Consider the following 21,324-nt stretch of genomic DNA (forward strand, 5'->3'; position numbering starts at 1 on the left):
AAAAAAACACTTTGGGGAGCATCACCCGTCTCGGACGGTGTCTTGACATCTAAATGTCACCGAACATAAAAAATGTCTAGTAGTATATAATGGAGACAAAGTAAGTTTGAACCTTTTATCAATGAAAGATAAACCAACAATTTTATAAAAATGTCATTTTTTTAGCAGTGCATGTTAATTGTGTAAATTGCACATTTTTAGGACGAATCTGGAGTTGGAACTGTTGCAGAGAAAGGGGGATTTGAGTCAGCCATTGCCAACTTCAAGAAAACACTGCTTTTGTAAGCTGAACATTAGTATGCTGGTATTGTATGGTTTGAGTTGGGTTTTAAAAAGTAAGCAGGACCTGTCGTGTATCACAAGTAACTCTTTCTAGTCTACTAGACAGGGTCTTCTATACATATCCTTGGCTAAGTGTAGTAGTGATACACATATGAGCCTTGTTCTGAGAAAACTGGGCTTAATGAATATGCGTAAAATGTCGTCCCAGATTAGCCTGTGCAGTCCGCACAGGCTAATCAGGGACAACACTTTCCGCCTAAACTTGATTTTTGGTAAGGAGGGACTTTCTTGAAACTAAAAATGGCATAAAAGCGGAAAGTGTCGTCCCTGATAAGCCTACCGATAATTGGGCTAATCTGGGACGACACTTTACGCACATGAATTAAGCCCAGTTTTCTCAGAACAAGACACATATCATGAAATAATAAAATATGAGCCTCATTTTGCGAAAAGTGGGCTTAATGCATGTGAATTAGGTGTCAATCCTAGATAAGCCTGCGCAGTCCATGCAAGACCTAACTTTCAAGTTGATTAAGTACATTTAAGTTATAAGAATATTCATTTTATTTAGACTCAAGTCTAAGAATTTGTTGGCGAATAAGGGCACAGGCCAATGTTTGGTTTATATGTTTCAGTGCCGTTACTCCATGTACTGAGTATGCACAGTAAGATACTGACCACCAAGCCGTACACGGATCTGTGGTCTCACATCACCGGGGTCTCCTGCTCAGAAAATACTACCAGGTCAGTGCTAGTGTATCAGGCCTTTTTGCTGGACAGTTTAGGTAAAATGCAAAGTCCACTGATTTGGGAAAAACTAATTGAAAATAACTCTGTATTGTAATTCAAATTATAGGAACACAATCTCATAAATTATTGTTATATACTTTGTAAGAGGTCATTGAAGAAAAAGAGATATTATAATCATACAAAATTGGGAAATTTTCTTTCTAAATTTAGATTTTTAGCTCACCTGATTGCTCAGGTAAGTTTTTGTGACCGGTCTTTGTCCGTTGTCCGTCCGTCCGTCCACATTTGTTTATAAACACTCTAGAGGCCACATTTATTGTCCGATCTGCATGAAACTTGGTCAGAAGCTTTGTCCCAATGAAATCTCGGTTGAGTTTGAAACTGGGTCTTGCCGTGTCAAAAACTAGGTCACTAGGTCAAAAAAAAGAAAAAACATGTAAACACTGTAGAAGTCACATTTCATGCCCAATCTTCATGTAACTTTGTCAAAATGTTTGTCTTAATGATATGTTGGTTGAGTTCAAAATTGGTTTCGGTCCGTTGAAAAACATGGCCGCCAGTAGGCGGGGCAGTTTTCCTTATTTGGCTATAGAGAAACCTTGTAAACACTCTAGAAGTCACAATTTTTGCCCAATCATCATGAAAGTTGGTCAAATCATTGGTTTTATTGATATCTCAGACGTGTTTGAAAATGGTCCAGAAAAAAAGCATGGCCGCCAGTGGGCGGGGCATTTTTCTCTATATGTATATAGTAAAACATGTGAACACTCTAGAAGTCACATTTTTGGCACAATTTTCATGAAATTTGGTCAGAACATTTGTTTCCTTGATATGAGAGTTGAGTTCGAAAATGATTCCAGTCAGTTGAATAACATGGCTGCCAGGGGGGGGGGGGGCAGTTTTCCTTATTTGGCTATAGAGAAACCTTGTAAACACTCAAGAAGTCACAATTTTAGCCCAATCATCATGAAAGTTGGTCAAAACATTGGTTTTATTCATATCTTGGACGAGTTTTAAAATGGTTCAGATCGGTGAAAAAACATGGCCACCAGTGCGGGGCATTTTTCTCTATATGTTTATAGTGAAAACATGTGAACACTCTAGAAGTCACATGTTTGGCCCAATTTTCATGAAATTTGGTCAGTACATTTGTTTCCTTGATATGAGAGTTGAGTTTGAAAATGGTTCCGGTCAGTTGAATAACATGGCTGCCGGGGGGGGGGCAGTTTTCTCATATTTATATAGTAAAAAAAGCTTGTGAACACTCAAGAAGTCACATTTTTTGCCCAATCATCATGAAACTTGGCAAAAGATTGGTTTTATATATATCACATAAACACTCTAGAGGTCACAATTTTGTTTCAGATTTTATGAATTTGGTCATAAGATTTTTTTTGTAAGCAAAGTTTGATGTTTGGTAAGGTTGGTCAACTCAAATTGTAGGTCACCAGGTCATATCTTACAAGAACAAAATCACTCCATATGCCAGAGTGTTGGTTCAATAATGATGAAACTTGACCATGATGTTTGTCTGGACAATATCTAGGTCAAGTTTGACGTTTGGTAAAGATTGAATGAACCGACTCCTCTCAGGTGAGCGAACTAGGGCCCTCTTGTTTATGACAATTTTGCTTTGGGAATGGGTCCATTTAACAGACCCATTCATAGGGATGAAAAAGGCTTGTGTATTAAACCTTTCCTGGGCAGAGCAAAGTAAAAACAGCTGTATGCAATCCACATAAAACCAGAATCTTTCAGTGGGATTTTTCCCTAAACGCTTTCAGAGATTAACCGTTGTTTTGGTTTGTGAGTCTTCTACATGACTTACCTATCTAGTTTGAGTTTAATTTTGGTCCATTAATATTTCACAAAGTTACAGACCATTTTTCTCTAAAATAACACTATTCCAGATTTTTTTCTGAAATACTTGCAGTTAATTGATTTTTGTTGTGTAAGTCTATCTGCATGACTGTCAGATCAAAGTTGAGTTTTGTTCTAGTCCATCTATATTTGACGAAGAAACTAGCCTTGGAGCAGCTGTGTGTCTTCAAAGTGCAGTAGGGGGCATTGTGTTTCAAACACAGCTTTTGTTATGCTCCCCCAAAATTTATTTTGGGGGGAGCATATAGTCGACGCTTCGTCTGTCCGTGTGTGCATCTGTCTGTCTGTCCGTTCGTGCACAATTTTTGTTAGGGCTATTTCTCAGCAACTAATGACCGGAATTCAATGAAACTTTATGGGAAGCTTCACTACCAAGAGGAGATGTGCATATTATCAGCGGGTTCTGGTCAGATGATTTATCACAGAGTTATCGCCCTTTGAAATTTCTGAAGTTTTCCATTAACTGTACATATAGTGCAATTCTTGTCCGGGCTATTTCTCAGCAACTAATGACCGAAATTCAATGAAACTTTATGGGAAGCTTCACTACCAAGAGGAGATGTGCATATTATCAGCGGGTTCTGGCCGGATAATTTTTCACAGAGTAATGGCCCTTTGAAATTTTCTATAAAAAAATTATTGTTCCCCCAACTACTGTGCCCTCAAGACGTTTCCTTTTATCTGCAATATTGTGACAAAAAAAAACTTTGGGGAGCATCACCCGTCTCCGACGGTTTCTTGTTTCAGTGTTTCTTTTTGCTCATTTCAGTGATACGTTTTGTTCATTTCCGTGTTTCTTTTGGCTCTTTTAAATGTATCTTTTGTCTTGTTTCAGTGTCTCTCTGTACCAGAAAGAGGTCCCACTGTTGCTCAAAGATCCTGTCTCACTGCTGATACAGATTATTTTGACACTGCCAGCAACCATTGAAAGAGGTACACTGTAATTAGAATAAAAATACTTTTTGGTAAACAACATTTAAGGAAGTTATTATCCCTGGCCAAAGGCGGAGGGATTTCAAATTCGCAAAGTCCTTCAGCCTGTCACAAGATTTTTATGGCTATATTTCAGAAACTATATAAGGTTTCAACATGAAACTTTATGTTTGTATAGATATCAATGAGAAGTGCGATGCACAAGAACCATAAAACTTCACTTTCTAAAAACAGAGTAATTGTATGTTTTTAATGATGTCACTCTTTAGGGCTACCTGTATGTCTCAGTTACGATACAATATTTATGGGTCTATATAAATAAAAGAGGAGAAGTACCAGAACCATAATCCTAAATTTTCTTAAAAACAAGTTATTTCCCTTTGTTTTTATGTCCCCCCACTATAGTGGTGGGGGACATATTGTTTTTGCCCTGTATGTTGGTCTGTTGGTTGGTCTGTTGGTTTGCGCCAACTTTAACATTTGCAATAACTTTTGCAATATTGAAGATAGCAACTTGATATTTGGCATGCATATGTATCTCATGGAGCTGCACATTTTGAGTGGTGAAAGGTCAAGATCAAGGTCATCCTTCAAGGTCAAAGGTCAAATATATGGGTCAAAATCGCTCATTTAATGTACACTTTTGCAATATTTGAATATTCAAGATAGCAACTTGATATTTGGCATGCATGTGTATCTCATGGAGCTGCACATTTTGAGTGGTGAAAGGTCAAGGTCAGAGGTCAAATATATGTGGCCGAAATCTCTCATTTTATGAGTACTTTTGCAATATTGAAGATAGCAACTTGATATTTGGCATGCCTGTGTATCTCATGGAGCTGCACATTTTGAGTGGTGAACGGTCAAGGTCAAGGTCATCCTTCAAGGCCAAATATGTGGGTCAAAATTGCTCATGTAATGTCACTTCTGCAATATTGAAGCTAGCAATTTTATATTTGACATGCATGTGTATCTCATGGAGCTGCACATTTTGAGTGGTGAATGGTCAAGGTCAAGGTCAAACGTCATATACGGGGACATAGTGTTTCACAAACACATCTTGTTTTATAATATAACTTTTTAGGGCTTATCTCAGATATGATACAAGATTGCAACATGGATTCTCATGGCTGTATAGATATCAATGTGGCGATGTGCAATACACAAGAACCATAACCCTACATTTTCTTAAAGAGTTATTGCCCTTTGTTTCTTCTTTTTTTCCTCACCCATCTATAAACATATTTATTTGGCAGGTGATATCAATTCAACAAATTTGCTTGTTATTAATTATTTTCATGTTTGGTCTTTTGAAAATCCGAATTAATTTAATCTAATGAACATTTTTTTTTATGTCCAGAAAAGTATTTTAATGAATGAGAAAAAAGTGTGTTTTCTTTAAGATACTTTTATTGCATGCTCATATATTGAACTTGCAGTAGTCTGTCTTAAACCGTGATAAAGAAAGATTTTGTTTAATTTCAAGTGTCTTTGATTAAGCAGTACAATTGTAACAGATGTGTTCAAATTTTCAGCGCTGAAAGCTTACAATGATTTACTTTTAGATCAAATTATCTATGTAAATCAGAGCTCCAGATAAGGGTCGTATTTTCGTAATTACGAATTATTTTAAAGTCCGTTACGTATTTATTTTAAAATCTTGTCGTACCATAAAGAATTACAAAATCAAGTTACGAATATTATTTTTACATCGGTCCGTATCGATTTTTATTGAGTTCTTTTCGCGTATTAAAGATCTTTGCCATGCTTATATAGAATGGTTATCGGGTTTGTTTAACGAAGCGCATTTTTTCCAATAAAAGCAGCGTATACCGTCTATCTGTCAAAAAACAATGGCGGCGCCCAGAGAGCGTCCTAAAAAACTGCAAAGCGTCCAAAAACACGCTTTTAACATATTGTACGCAAGGTGAGCCGAAGTTACATGTTTAGAAAGACATTATAGAAATGATCTTATACGATGTTGTATGTTCAGTTTCCGACACAGTCGGAAAAGCTAAACAAAAATGCGACACGACGGGTCCAAACTTAAACACACAAAAAACATTGAACGAGTTGAAGGGACTAGTCCCGTGGCTAATTGTTGAAAAGATTGAAGGGGAGACCCGTTTTAATTGTGAAATATGTAAAAATTCATCTAAGGCATGCAATCTAAGCACAGTTTGAGCATATGAAGGTATTTGAAAAATAAATTTGTATAATACTGAAAAGACACTGTTGAACTCGTATAAATAAAGTTGCTAGTATGTTAATTTTGATTTTTTTTTTGCATGAAAATAACCATTGTTATTTATTTTTAGGTCATTTATAAAAAATAAGAATTATTTTCCAAAACTTAGTAGTAACGTTAAGAATAAAATTTCAGAGTTAAGAATTCTTTTTGAAAATCTGGTAGTAATTTAAGAATTTCACAAAACCTTATCTGGAGCTCTGTAAATAAAATATCAACATTTGAATTTCTTTGTTAAAAGAATGCAGAAAGGCTTCTTAACATTATGTTTAAATGTTTGTTCTGCAAGTTGTTTGATTTACCAGTTTTATTTATTTAAAAAGTTAAAGGGACTTGTTCAAAGAATTTTTTATTTTAAAAAAAAGCTTTAAAGTAATTAACTTACAAAACAGCATTTTTGAGAAAAAGATTAAAATACTAACAATAACAAAATAAATGTAAACATTCTTTCTTGATTGTAGGACAATTTTGTTAATGGTTATTTTGCCAGATTGTGAACAAGTCCCTTTAACAAGATGATAGCTTGTCTGGCCATTCAAGTTTGGAGCTTCTGGGCCCTGTCTAAAACATGGTAAAAAAAGCAGATTCTATGTGGGGCCCTGTTTATGAATATAGTTAAAACATCAGATTACTGTGTCATTTCAGGTCACTTTGATTTCGTGGTACAGGTAGTGTACAACATGGTCTTCATTCAGTCCCTGTGTGTGATGACGTGCAAGTTTACTGAGGAAGAGAGGGAGGCATGGAAAAAGGGTAGACATGTAAGTGTTGGGGGGGCATATTTTGGGGCCCTGGGCACGTATTTTCAAATCTTGTAGAAGAGTGGGCGCAAAAGTATGGGGAAAGCAGTTAGGCCCAGGGTCTGTACATGTATTCGCAAAGCTCCGTGGGGAAAATATTTTTTTGGTAATTAATTACTGTTATAATGGTTTCATTCAAAATTTGTGGACATTTTTTCTTTTCCACATTCAAAATGTGTGGACCCCTTTTTTTTACAGACAATTTATTTTCTGAAAACCATATTTTATCCCATAATTATTATAACAAAGTGCATACAGTTTCAGCAATACTTGGCAAAAAGATCACCAAGTTTCAAAGACCAGTTACTTGCCAGACTTGTTTTCTGTGTTACATTGAAGAGCATGCTTTTCAAGAAGCTTTGTTTATAATATGGTTACATATCACTACGATTATTCACACGCATAACATGAGCCTCATTCTAGGAAAACTGGGCTTAATGCATGAGCAAAAAGTGTTGTCACAGATAAGCCTGTGCAGTCTGCATAGCCTAAGGCTAATCAGGGACAACACTTTCAGCTTTTATGGAATTTTTGGTTTAGAGGAAGTCTCTGTTTAATAAAAATCCAGTTTAGGAGAAAAGTTTCGTCCTTGCAGTTACGGCATGCATTAAACGCACAGTTTTCCCACAAGGAGGCTCATATTTCTATGTCCAGGTGGCATTCAACACACTAGAGGGAATGCTAAGTCATGTGATCACCCGTCTTGCAACGAGTTTCCTGTACGAGAAGGAAGACACTGACCTTCTTGCGGTAAGTGGACTGCCATAGATCCTGTACAATTGGAACAAATGCAGGTCCTTCTCTATTTTTACAGGGCCTATTGACTACATAATAATTGTCCGTTACCGGAGGGGACTTATGGTTTGTCTGTCTGTCTGTCTGTCTGTCTGTCTGTCTGTCTGTCTGTCTGTCTGTCTGTCTGTCTGTCTGTCTGTCTGTCTGTCTGTCTGTCGGTCGGTCGGTCGGTCGGTCGGTCGGTCGGTCGGTCGGTCGGTCGGTCGGTCGGTCGGTCGGTCGGTCGGTCGGTCGGTCGGTCGGTCGGTCGGTCGGTCGGTCGGTCGGTCGGTCGGTCGGTCGGTCGGTCGGCCGGTCGGCCGGTCGGCCTGTCGGTCTGTCTGTCTGTCTGTCTGTCTGTCTGTCTGTCTGTCTGTCTGTCTGTCTGTCTGTCTGTCTGTCTGTCACACTTTTCTGGATCCTGTGATAACTTTAAAAGTTCTTAATATTTTTTCATGAAACTTGAAACATGGATAGATGGCAATATGGACATTATGCACGTCATTTTATTTTGTTCCTACGTCAAAAATTCTGGTTGCTAAGGCAACAAATAGACTAGAAATACTGCTGAAAATGGTGGTTTTCTGGATTCTGCGATAACTTTAAAAGTTCTTAATATTTTTTCATGAAACTTGCATCATGGATAGATGGCAATATGGACATTATGCACGTCATTTCATTTTGTTCCTATGGCAAAAATTGTGGTTGCTATGGCAACCAAAAACTTTTTTTATGAAAATGGTGGAATTTCTGACAAATTTTGGAGCCGGTAGGGGACCATATTTTTGCTTGACAATAGCCTTATATTTAAATAACTCGGTTGTATTGAAGCCTTTGTATTGAAAAGTACATTTATACAGATGTTATCACTATTTTTACAATGCAGAAAAGTTACAGAGGTGAAAACAAACCTAGACAAATTAACAAATTGCTGTCAATTGTTTTTAGGAAAATTGGTCCTTAAATTTGGACTGACAGGCCAGACCTTACAATATTTTACAGGACATGTTATGCGGACTAGTTTTTTTTTTATGTGTAAGAATTGAAAAGCCATTCTACCAGATACTCTTGAATTAATAATGAGCAAAGTGTAATGACCTTGTAGACAGTGTGTCAATGACAAGAACTGTGGCTATTTTTGGGGTCAAGGTCATTTTTGAGGTCATTAGTGATAACCTTTTTTCAGGCGTTCATCGTGCATCATCTGTAGTCAGTCATCTGTCATCATCATTTACCTTGTGATACCCCAGATGTCACATTTATTGCCCAATGGTCATGAAACTTGTTCAGAACATTTTCTGCCAATGAAATCTCCACAGAGTTAAGTTTAAACATGTTTAATTTAGCTCAATGCAAAGAAAGCCTTAGGCTTATTTGAAAAGCTCTCGAGTCCTTTTCATTAGACTAGAACCAGTACTTGGTGTCTATGGGGTTAATCGAAAGAACGCTCCCGCAGTGGGAATTGAACCTGTGACCACCAAGTCGCTAGGCGGACAAAGTATCCTCTACACCAGTGTGACCTTAGAGTTTGAAACTGGGCCATGTTGGGTCAAAACTAGGTCCCAAGGTCAAATTAATGAAAAAGCGTGTAAACACTCTAGAGGTCACATTTTTTGCCTAATCATTATGAATCTTGCACAGAACATTTGTTCTAATGAGATCCCAGCTTAGTTAGAAAATGGTTAGAAAATAAAGTCACAATTTTTGAACAATCATCATCAAAGTAAGTCAGAACATTTAATGTTTTTTGTTCTGAGTTTGAAAATGATTCCGTTACTTTTTTGTCCAATTATCGTGAAACTTGCTCAGAACATTTGTTCTTATGATATCTTTGCCAAGTTCAAAAATTTTTGTGGTCCATTTAAAAATCATGACCACTTTGGGACGGGGCAGTTTTCCTAATATGGCTATAGTGAACATTTTTGAATGCTCTAAAAGTCATATTTCTTGCCCAATCATTATGAAATTTGCTCAGAACATTTTAACTAGAACAATATTAGCTAAGCTGAGTTTCTGTAAAAAAAAAAACATGGTTGCCAGGGGGGGGGGGGGAAGATTTGTTTTAAAGATTTATTGGCCTAGTTGGTTCAAATCTGTTCTGGTCTGTTGAAAAACATGGCCATCAGGGGGTAGGCAATGCTCTGATATGGCTGTAGTTCAACGTTGTGAACACTCTAAAAGTTACCTTTTTTGCAATCTTCTCAAAGATTACCCAAAGTATTTGTTGTAATAATGTACATATAATCAAAGTTTTGAAACACTTTGCTGGTTTACTTTGTCATCTAGTGAGATACTTTCTGAGCTAGTCTATTGCCGTACAGCTAGATAAACAGTTGAAATCTTAGAACAACCTTGTTACCACTCTAGAAGCAACATTTATGACTCAATCTTTATGAAACTTGGAATGGTTATCATGACAATATCTAGGCCAAGGTAGAATCTTGGTCAAGTATGTCACAAATTTAAATAACCTTGTCTTATCTTAGAAAAGCTCTGTTACCACTCTGGAAGCCACATTTATATGTCAATCTTGCTAAAACTTACACCCACAAAAGTTACCTTGACAATACCTAGGTCAATTTTGAATCTGCATAAAGGTCATCCAAAAACTAAGTCACCATGTGAAATATTAGAAATTAACCAATTTAGAAGCCACATAAGTACTCAATCTCGATGAAACTCAGCCAGAATGTTTATCATGACAACTTGACTGCCATGTTTGAATCTGGGTAAAGTGGAGAAAAAACAAGTGCACAGGGTCAAATTTGTGTACTGTGAACTCCTGGTTAGCACTTTAAGACCATCATCTTTAAATCAGTCTAGGGTATCAGTGTCTATTCTAGAAATCCTAAAGATGGGGGGGGGGGGGGGGTATTCCCCCTCACTTTGAAAAAGAGGGAGGGACTTTTTCAGAAAAAGGGGGTCAATTATCAAATGACATTTTATTCATTTTAGTTGTAATGTTTAATTATTTTACCTTAAACATTATAATATATTGTCAAGTCAGTAAAATACATATGGTTACTACAGTTTAATTAAAACAGCACTTTCCATAGTATTGCACTGACTTACATTTATAAACAAAAAATAAACATGTTTTCACATGATATTTCTTTATCATTTTAAATTACAAAAATTAACATTTGCTGATTTTCACTTTTGTCATGATATCCAGGGCTTGGTGCTACAAAGTTTTGATGCGTATGACGTGACAGTGTACATGCAGCATGATTTTCGCACACTTTATCGAGACCAAGGATCAACGCGAAATACATGAGCATAGTTTATTTGATGCTAGAATTTGTGAACGTTGCAATAAAAATTTGGAAGTGTGTTTCGGATTGAAATTTAATTATGCTCATTTGAGAATTCAACATAACGTTAACGGTTGTTTGTAATGAATTCAAGGCTAATTTGTTTAAACGCTTTATGGTTTTAATAAATGTTTTGACAATTTTATGCACAAAAGGCACACTTTCCATGAGGATTACATCCGGTTGCCATCATCAGTTTTCTACGTAAGTGGCCATGATTTCATTGTGGCGGTGTACACTGCAGGGTTTGATTTGTATGGTAAGCCAACAAAACCACGCGCCTATGACAATTATGTCACTCGTTGTCTGCATGATTTAACTGCAGGTAGTGACTACCTACGAAAGCATGCTCTCATTTGCCAATATCGATTTTCCAACACAAAGACGCTCTGCCTTTAGGCTGTCTTAAGTTGAGTAAAGAGATACATGTTGTTGACAGACGATCGTTAATCAGCTCTAAAAAATTTTAGCGAAGACCATATCGCTTTGATCTTGAAAAAATACTCTTGGATATCGAGCGCGAATTTTCTCGCACACATTCTGAAAATAAGCGTGATATTTTGGAAAAATAGCGCGAATCGGGCAATTGAGTGGTCTAGAATGGACACTGGGGTATAAAACACATACATCACAATTTACTTTGTCAATCTAAGGTATTGTTGCTTCCAAAGCATGACAAAATCTTAAAAAAAATAATGTTATCTTGCTATAATATTTTTAGTTCAGTATGTAAGTATAGTTTCAAAGAAACTGGATTTTGTCATGGCCAAATTAGGGAAAAGTCCTGGGACCACAAACTTGTATTCATCAGCATTACTGATAATACTAATATTTGGGCTATAACGTAGGGCCATACATAAACTGCTGTAATGTCGGGTTTAGTGTATTGAACAAAGCATACATAAAGGTTTTATTAGCAGTGCTTTTTAGATCACCTATGTGGTTAAATGTATTTGCATTTGTGCCTCCATTCCAGCTGTAAGATTGAACATATCCCCTTAAAGGATTCCCCCCTGGCGGAGGGATATTGTTTTGGCGTTGTCCGGCCGGCCGGCCGGCTGTCCGTCCGTCCGGCACTTTTGTGTCCGGAGCCATATCTTGGAAGTGCTTTGGTGGATTTCATTGAAACTTGGTATGAGTATATATATGGATAAGAGGATGATGCACACCAAATGGCATTGTACGCCATCGGATAATAAGGAAGTTATGGCCCTTTGTATCTTGAAAAAATACTTTTTTGAGTGTCAAATATAGCACTTTTGTGTCCAGAAGCATATTGGCCAAAGGCGGAGGGATATTGTTTTGGCGTTGTCCGTCCGGCTGTCTGTCCGTCCGTCCGGCACTTTTGTGTCCGGAGCCATATCTTGGAAGTGCTTTGGTGGATTTCATTGAAACTTTGTATGAGTATATATATGGATAAGAGGATGATGCACGCCATATGGCATTGTACGCCATTGGATAATAAGGGAGTTATGGCCCTTTGTATCTTGAAAAAAATGCTTTTTTGAGTGTCAAATATAGCACTTTTGTTTCCAGAAGCATATTGGCGGGGGATATGAATTCAATGAATTTGCTTGTTTTTTAGGTGATAAACACAACAGATACACATAATATTTTATATGCCAGATCTTTCTACAAGGTTTTATGCATATACAAAACTTATTTATACTTCAGAATGTCTTCATCTTTAAACCTCACTAACGCAGTGTGATTATAGGTTGTGTGTAACCTTATACTTAAGTGACAGTTCATGTATATACCTCTGTTTTAAATACTAATTTACAGATATGTCTCAGATACCAAAATGATATTCAAGATAACAACATGTATTAAGTGGACTGTTGCTAATAGCTCTGTTGTGATACAGTCTTTTCTACTGTATGATAACATTAGCCTCATATGATTTAATAATGTGTATTGTCACATGAAGTCAAGTACGGATAGCTCAAATATTTATACGTAAACAGTACAATCCAAAGTATTATATAAGTTAATTTTAGCCACCAGCTGAAGGGGTGTAATTTAAGGAATACTCATTTCTATTGAATATTTATAATACGGTGATCAAGATGGCTTCATATTTTAATAAGGTGATAAAGGTGGTTACCTTTTCTCATTCAACTGCATCTGAAGGCTCTGACTCAGTGTTAGACTTTTCTTGTTCGCCATGTCTAGAGCAAAAAATTGCGAAGTTGGCGGATTTTTACTGTAAGACGTGTCTCAAATTTTATTGTGCAAAATGTAAAAAAATGCATGGTAAGTTGTTTGTGAATCATGTGCCTTATGGAAGGGGAGAAACAAGTAAGTGGCCAGTGTCCAAGGAAGTGGAGGATTTCTTTCTGAAATGTGACCTTCATAACGACATACATCTAGACATGTTTTGTGATGACCACAGTCAGCTGTGTTGCACTAAATGTGCTTTCCTCAATCACAGGTAATTCAAACATATTTAGTTTGCTTTTGAATATGTTTGGTGCTGTAAGTAGAATATGGCATTATTTAATTCAGTTATTGAAAAATCAAAAATGATTTGTTTGTGAATATTAATAATATGAATAAAATTTCAAAGGTAAATTATATTAAATATTATAAAAGATTAGACATGGTATCAGAATGAATATGAATATATTCCATACTAGTGACTTAAAAAAGCTTTCTGGAAATGGGGAAAATATGCTGAAACCAAATTTTTTACTTTTTTATATTAATAATGATCATTAGAACCTCGTACACATATTTAAGTATTATTTTCTTTTCAGACAATGTGCTAAAGTTACACAGATATCCAAGTCAGTCGAAGGACCTCCGCCAGACTTGCAGCAACTTTTAAGAAAGATTGAAACTATTCTTAAAGAACTCAAGAAACTTGAAAACAATTTGGATACCAACATGCGGTTTTTGAAAGTTTCATACAAGAAACAATTGCAGGAAATAAGTAAAACACGCCAAAAATTAAATGAAATTTGAGATGAGATGGAAAAGACCACTATGAAAGAGCTAGATGATGAGATGACCAGTCTGAAAGCTTCTGTCAAGACTGACATGGATAATTGCATTCAGCTTAAAAATGAATTAACACAACTCAGTGATGCATTGAAGGAAATTGTTGATAAGAGCAAAGCGGAACTATTATTTGTTGCAAGTAAGAAATGTCTGGAAAAGATTAAGCATTCTGAAACTTATCTGAAGGAGAACTCTGTTCAGATAAAAAGTTCACTAACATTCCAGGCTAACCGTGATATTCAACAGTATTTGTCTAAATTGTCAGGTCTGGGGAGGATTTTGGTATGTACTCAAGCTGTGCCTCTGCATGATGACCCAGACCAGATATTCACTGTGCAAGGGGGTTCACTGAAAAGCCTTTTAACAGCTAGTTTTAGTGAGGAAATCTTTTATATTAGTGCCGTTTGTGTTTTGACCAATGATCAGATCCTTGTCGCTGATCGTGCTGAAAAAAAAGTTAATTTACTGAATCATCAATACCAGGTGGTGGGTCATTGTAATGTAAATGGTTATCCATTTGACATTTGTCAAATAACACCAAGTGAAGTAGCTGTTGCTGTGGACAAGGATAAGACAAATGAGGTCCAGTTTATCTCTGTAAATGATGGGCTGCTGTCTAATGGCACAACGTTTCAGTTAGAACATAAATGTATTGGTATTGCTTATAATCTGCAAGACATGTATCTCTCTTCTGGCACTGCACTTTACAAGTATTCAATGCAAGGAGACATGTTGGAAAAGTTGTATGAGGATACATCAGCTTTGAAGACAGGTAATATAATGCAATATTAAGGTGGATACATCAGGGTGTATTTTTGAATTATTACAAGAAATATAAAAAAATGCAATATACACATGTTTATAGAAGTCAATTGCATTTTTGAATTTGCCCATATATTCCAGATTATTATGTTTGCAAATTATGGTCATATGAATATCACCATTAGTAAGGGAAAACAATAATGTCCTTTCATTGCCTAAGTATTTTTGTTATTGATTTTTTTACCAGGGTGCAGAATCAACTGGGTTTTCAGGGGTTTTCACACGGGCTGGACAGAATGTAAACACACTGTTAAGAATTTAATTTTTGCAAAGATCTCAAGTTATTGAAATACAATTGCAAAAATCTTTAGTGCATAAAAGACAGTTTTTCTTGCAGTTTGTGCCAATATCTTATGATATAAGAATAAATCCTTGATTACGTCTGAAATCGGTGACAAAATTTCAAGTTGCGTTAAGCATAACGGTTTAGTACAAATCAAATTTTTGAACAAGAACACAGGCTTAATAAACAAAGTAATTCTGATGTATTTCACATTGCCAAAAGCAGCATAAGAATCTGTCTTATGCATGAGTTGAAATTCTTAAGATTTTTTTTAAAAGTTGTATGAAAACAAGCAAAACCAGTGTGTTTACATCCATAAATGTTTAACCCACAGTCATGTTACCCTGCACCCTGTTTACTGTAAATGAGTTTTTTTAAAGGTTTACAAGACAATTATAAACAATTCCATAAAAATAATCATGTAAGCATGCCTTAACTATGTCAGTAATTACATGAAGTTTTGAAAGAATGTGATTGATGTGTAAATCATGGGTTTTCAGCATGAAATAATCATGCAGTCACATGTGTTTCACTTTAAGAGAAAGCACTCACTATAAGTTAAAACAAATAGTTGGTTTGAATAAGAAGTAAAGTTTTTATGTCCCCCACCACTATATTGGGGGACATATTGTTTTTGCCCTGTCTGTTGGTTTGTTTGTGTGTTTGTTTGTTTGCCCCAACTTTAACATTTGATATAACTTTTGCAATATTGAAGATAGCAACTTGATATTTGGCATGCATGTGTATCTCATTGAGCTGCACATTTTGAGTGGTGAAAGGTCAAGGTCATCCTTCAAGGTCAAAGGTCAAATAAATAGCTTCAAAGTGGCGCAAAGGGAACATAGTGTTTCTGACAAACACATATCTTGTTTTATTGATGTAATGATTCTGACAAAATTAACTACGTTTTATTATTCTCTCTTTTCCAGTAAATAAGTGTGCTGTGAGTCCTTCAGGTGACAAGATATTTGTCACCAACTATTACCATGACAAGGTCCTCACCCTGGCCACAGATGGCACAGTTCTCCACACATTTACAGACCCAGACCTTAAAAGGCCAAGAGGTATACACGTGACTGCTCAGGGACAGGTTCTGGTCTGTGGATATGCATCAAACACTATCCTACAGCTGGATGGTGAAGGCAATAAGAAGCTGGCAACTCTTGCTACCAAGAGGGATGGACTTGATGACCCACTGTCAGTCTACTTCAATAGGAGCACAGCAACGATCATTGTGGGGCAATTTAGCAACAACATCCTTGTGTTTAAAGTAAAATAGTTGTGTTTTCACCAGTGTCAGGCAAACATTTTGGAACATGCTCTTTCAACATGAAATCTTGACAATACAACGGTCAGTCAGCAACCATAGGATGCATCCATCATTATGGAACAATTAAAAAGCAAAATCTGGTGTTTAAAGTACAATTTTTTTGTTAATAATAAATTTCAGTAGAAACCTGCTGGAACATAAGCTTTCAACATGAAAACTTTGCCACACCAAACTCGTATTCAGTGTTACTTTCATCACATAATTAACCTGGATAATGGATTGTGTTGCCAAGTAATGTCCGATCATGGATATGTTTGAAATAGTACTTCCATAATACAATTCTTGGCAGCATGGATCTGTATGAAGTATTATGTTTAAATGTCTAATTCTTGCTGTACAATCTGTTGTGTTACAAAACAATTCAAAAACATGCATCAAATCATTTGTTGTAAGGAATCGCCTGTCTAATGATTTTTTAAAATTTTAATTGCAACAGTGTATTGTTGTAATCTTGATGTAAATCTCCAAAATGACTAGCATGTACATACACAGTTTACTTGTGGTAATTTTTTCTCTACAATATTGTTGTGTTATTGACATGCAAAGTGAAATGAAGTGCAGGTTGCAGTTTAGATGAGGTTTTTACATTTTTTTATTTATTCTTAAAATGTCACTGTGTATTGTATTATAAGAAATACCAGTATGAAGTTTAATAGAGTAACAATCATGAATTTAACAGATTTCTTTGATTGCTGTACTCAGTTTTATTTGTGTTGATAATTATGCATACATTTATTAGTCAGATATGTTGTTTGCCTCTACCTTTCAACGCATTTGCTGAATACATTAAATTTTAACAATTCAAGTTCACATTAACCTTATTTACTAGGGATGGCATTGAATACAAAAATCAGTATTCTGATATTGCCATTTGTATTCATTAAATATTTGCTTGATTAGTGTTTACTATTTTGTGCTTATGAGACACTCTTTTTAGCTAACCTGAGCACAACATGCTTTTTGTGAGCTTTTGTAATCAACTTTTGTCTATTGATTGTAGTCTGTTGTGTGAGCTGCGTTGTCAACATTTACCTTGTTAACACTCTAGAGGCCACAGTTATGTCCAATCTTTATGAAACTTGTTCAGAATGTTTGTCTCAATTACATCTTGGATGAGTCTAAAACTGGGTAACGTGAGGTAAAAACTGCAGTAATTATTCTTAAGTTTTCAGACACTAAAAAATAATATAATTATGCCCCCCTTCGAAGAAGAGGGGGTATATTGCTTTGCACATGTCGGTCGGTCGGTCTGTCGGTTGGTCCGTCCACCAGGTGGTTTCCGGATGATAACTCAAGAACGCTTGGGACTAGGATCATGAAACTTCATAGGTACATTGATCATGACTTGCAGATGACCCCTATTTTGAGGTCACTAGGTCAAAGATCAAGGTCACGGTGACCTGAAATAGTAAAATGGTTTCCGGATGATAACTCAAGAACGCAACGCCTAGGATCATGAAACTTCATAGGTAGATAGATCATGACTAGCAGATGACCCCTATTGATTTTGAGGTCACTAGGTCAAAGGTCAAGGTCACGGTGACCCGAAATAGTAAAATGATTTCCGGATGATAACTCAAGAACGCATACGCCTAGGATCATGAAACTTCATGGGTAGATTGATCATGACTGGCAGATGACCCCTATTGATTTTGAGGTCACTAGGTCAAAGGTCAAGGTCACTGTGACCCAAAATAGTAAAATGGTTTACGGATGATCACTCAAGAACGCATATGCCTAGGATCATGAAACTTCATAGGTAGATTGATCATGACTCGCAGATGACCCCTATTGGTTTTGAGGCCATAAGGTCATAAGGTCAAAGGTCAAGGTCAGGGTGACCCGAAATAGTAAAATGATTTTCAGATGATAACTCAAGAACGCTTTTGCCTAGGATCATGACACTTCATAGGTACATTGATCGTGACTCGCAGATGACCCCTATTGATTTTCAGGTCACTAGGTCAAGGTCACATTCACACAATGTCTGCCACTACAACGGACAGCCCATATTTTTTGTTTAACACTATCAACTGTAAAGTTTATGTGTAATAAAATTGTGTTCTGTTCTGTTCTGTTCCTATAATGTACAGTAGATAATCAATCCGTTAATTGCATCAATGACCGCACGTGTCTAATTTCGTTAGCCATTAACACTTGAATAAGGCTTGTCACTTTAACTACAATTAACTGAAATTAATACACAGCCTGCTGAAAGGCCAAAAGACTAATTGTTTTTACAAACAACATTCCAAAATGAATTGAGTTATATTACGCCGTTGTGAGTATTATGTCACACTGTGACGGCTTTGTTTAGACCACTAAGCAGATACATGTATTCAGATGTTAAAAACAAGGTAAATATTTGTCTCATTTTTTCTTTGAAAACGCCTCATCTGATATCTCGAGCTCTCGTTATCTCAATATTTTTTCTTGTTCCCACCTACTTCGAGATAATGAGAGTAGACTGTATTTTCATTTTCAGTCTTTGTTGTAAGTGGTATTTCACTCCCATGTGATATTTATGTTGAACTTTTATTTTTATATGTGACAAAATTTTTGAAAATTGTAATTTTGATAATCTGTCAACATGTCCCTTTAAGTATGGGCATACAACAGCTTGTCCGGCATATAGCATTATAATTTATATCAGGAAGTTTTAAATAACTTCAAATTAACATAAGATAACCATGTTGAGTCACAGGCAGCACCTGTACCAAGAGCTCAAAGTTCATTCAAAAGTAAAATTTAAAATAATTTATATGGCTGTAGGGCAGATCATTAGCTATTGTAAACTTAGGTCAGTACTTATCCTGCATGTTTAAATTAAGATGCTGCAAATGATCGCTATTGTGTTGCATTCAACCTCTGTGTCATTAGAGTACATGTACAAGTCAAACTAACACCCTGACATAGGTAAGATATTTTGCATCATAAAGTTTGTATTGGCTTTATAACATGTTGAGTGAATAAACAAGACATGTATGGTTACCCAAAATTTTGGTTGACATACTCTTTGGATGTGTTCAAACATATGTCATGGATGCATTGGGGATATATATTACATAACACTTAAAATCATGCAAATGTTTTATGATATTTTTTTAATACATTTAATTTTGGAACACTATGGTATGTAAAGTATCGCAAAATATTGCGAGCCATCAAGGACGATAGTTTGTTGTTCGCAATTGTCATACAGGTGCTTGCGTCTGCAGTTTCTGTTTAAACCATTAATTTTGGTACATCCTTCTTAGATTACATGATTCAGAAGCAGCCATGTCTAGATTCTTTTGCTGATATGTAAATGTGTGTAATATAAGCACCAAAACTGTTATTTTTTAAGCTTTCTGGGTGACACACAATGCTACACAGAAAAAAATTGAAATAATGTCATGCCAAAAACCAGTAAAACAAGTGCTTAACTTGTCTTAATTAAAAGGTATATATGGTAAACATGTAAATAGATAAGATGAACTGTATTTTATGAGGGGTAATATATTAAATGTTTTATTCAAGTCAAATGCAGGTGTTGCATGTCATTAAATAAATGATAGCATATTAACATGCCAAGTTCACAATGGTATATCTCATTTCAATTTTTATAGAGCTAATAAGACTGATGGTGTTTATTTTGTAACATTGGTATTTCATAGAATGTATCCATGTTTGCTGTTTATTCATTTAACTTAATAATGAGAAAAACTCTGGGCAAGAAGAGAAAATACAATTCTGTACTGCCATTTATACCGGACAAATGCAATATTCAAAATACATATTGATACTCTTATATTTTTTTTGTCTAAATAATGTTATATAAACTTCAAATTGATTTGTTGTTGTACAGATTTTTTTGAAAAAAGTTGAAGAGGCGAGCGAAAAAAAAATTGTTGTTGAAAACAAGAAAATTCTCGAGCAGAGAATACAAAAAATCACATTTCGATAGACAAATATTGCATTATCAAGAGATACTTTAATTTTACATTCAAATCAATTCTTAAACAAAGAATATCGCCCTCACATTTATAGGAGTAAGTTGCATATGATCTTTGACCACGAAATATACATGTAACCATATCATTGAAGTGAGGGGCACATGTCTACCTACTGCTGCTTATATTTGTTTGAAGTTTTAAACTGAAAGCTGTGAAAAGGTATACCATGTTGCAAGCTGTGCAATAGCACTTGAAGAGAGACAATCATCAAAATATTAATGACAGACAGTCGGACAAAGGCCATGCATGTAAACAATTGTAGCTACCTTATTTTAAAAGGGGAATATGGTTGGCTAGTATGATATTGTATTTTTCAGAAATTTACACATTACAAAGAATTTGATGTTTCTAAAAAACACAGACCTAGCTGTTAAACATGTTCCGTCATTCATGTATTTTAAAATTATAAAATATTGTCCCCGTGAAACTTTTCGAACCAGCATTTAATGATTTTATGTTTATTTTTTGTTCACTTAAACTTGTGTTTTAGGAAAAATGTGCATACATATAGGGAAATACCATCCATATGCCCATTTCATGAAGAAAAAATATTTAAAAAAACTTACGTCATGTTTCCCGATGTTGTTTGAAATTGAACATGCTTCAACGGTATCTGCTGATAGTTGCATGTTCAAAAGTAAACAAACACATTCAAATAAGTCAAAGTACGTAGAAGATGTGTTTATATTTTAAAGGGTTGGCTGCAGCAACTTTTCACTGCAATTTGTTAAAACGGTCACGACAGAGAAACATGGACTGCTCGCGCAGAAAGCCGAACTCAATTTGGAGTTGCCTAAGGTGCAAAGTACTTGACGAAAATAATGACTTACCTTGAAAGGGCTTTAATATTGCTGATATAGTGTTTTAATTTGACTATAAGTGCAAAGTTCTGTTTAGCCAACCAAACAC

At 35.7% G+C, this 21,324-nt stretch overlaps 2 protein-coding genes across 2 annotated transcripts in view; both read left to right on the forward strand.

Annotated features, from left to right (window-relative positions):
• LOC127869037 (E3 ubiquitin-protein ligase UBR3-like) overlaps positions 1–21,324 on the forward strand; it is a 90,341-nt gene that overhangs the window by 55,178 nt on the left and 13,839 nt on the right. The window contains exons 27-31 of the mRNA XM_052411290.1: positions 202–281; positions 918–1,026; positions 3,749–3,846; positions 6,740–6,855; positions 7,549–7,644. Coding sequence (XP_052267250.1) covers positions 202–281; positions 918–1,026; positions 3,749–3,846; positions 6,740–6,855; positions 7,549–7,644 — 499 coding nt within the window. The remainder of the gene's footprint in view (positions 1–201; positions 282–917; positions 1,027–3,748; positions 3,847–6,739; positions 6,856–7,548; positions 7,645–21,324) is intronic.
• Positions 13,149–17,225, forward strand: LOC127869044 (uncharacterized). Its single transcript, XM_052411307.1, has 3 exons — positions 13,149–13,416; positions 13,742–14,757; positions 16,020–17,225. The coding sequence occupies exons 2-3, from the start codon at positions 13,956–13,958 to the stop codon at positions 16,367–16,369; spliced, it is 1,152 nt and encodes a 383-aa protein (XP_052267267.1). The 5' UTR covers positions 13,149–13,416; positions 13,742–13,955; the 3' UTR covers positions 16,370–17,225.

Source organism: Dreissena polymorpha, chromosome 2 (genome assembly GCF_020536995.1).
Source record: "Dreissena polymorpha isolate Duluth1 chromosome 2, UMN_Dpol_1.0, whole genome shotgun sequence".
Taxonomy (NCBI): Eukaryota; Metazoa; Mollusca; class Bivalvia; order Myida; family Dreissenidae; genus Dreissena; species Dreissena polymorpha.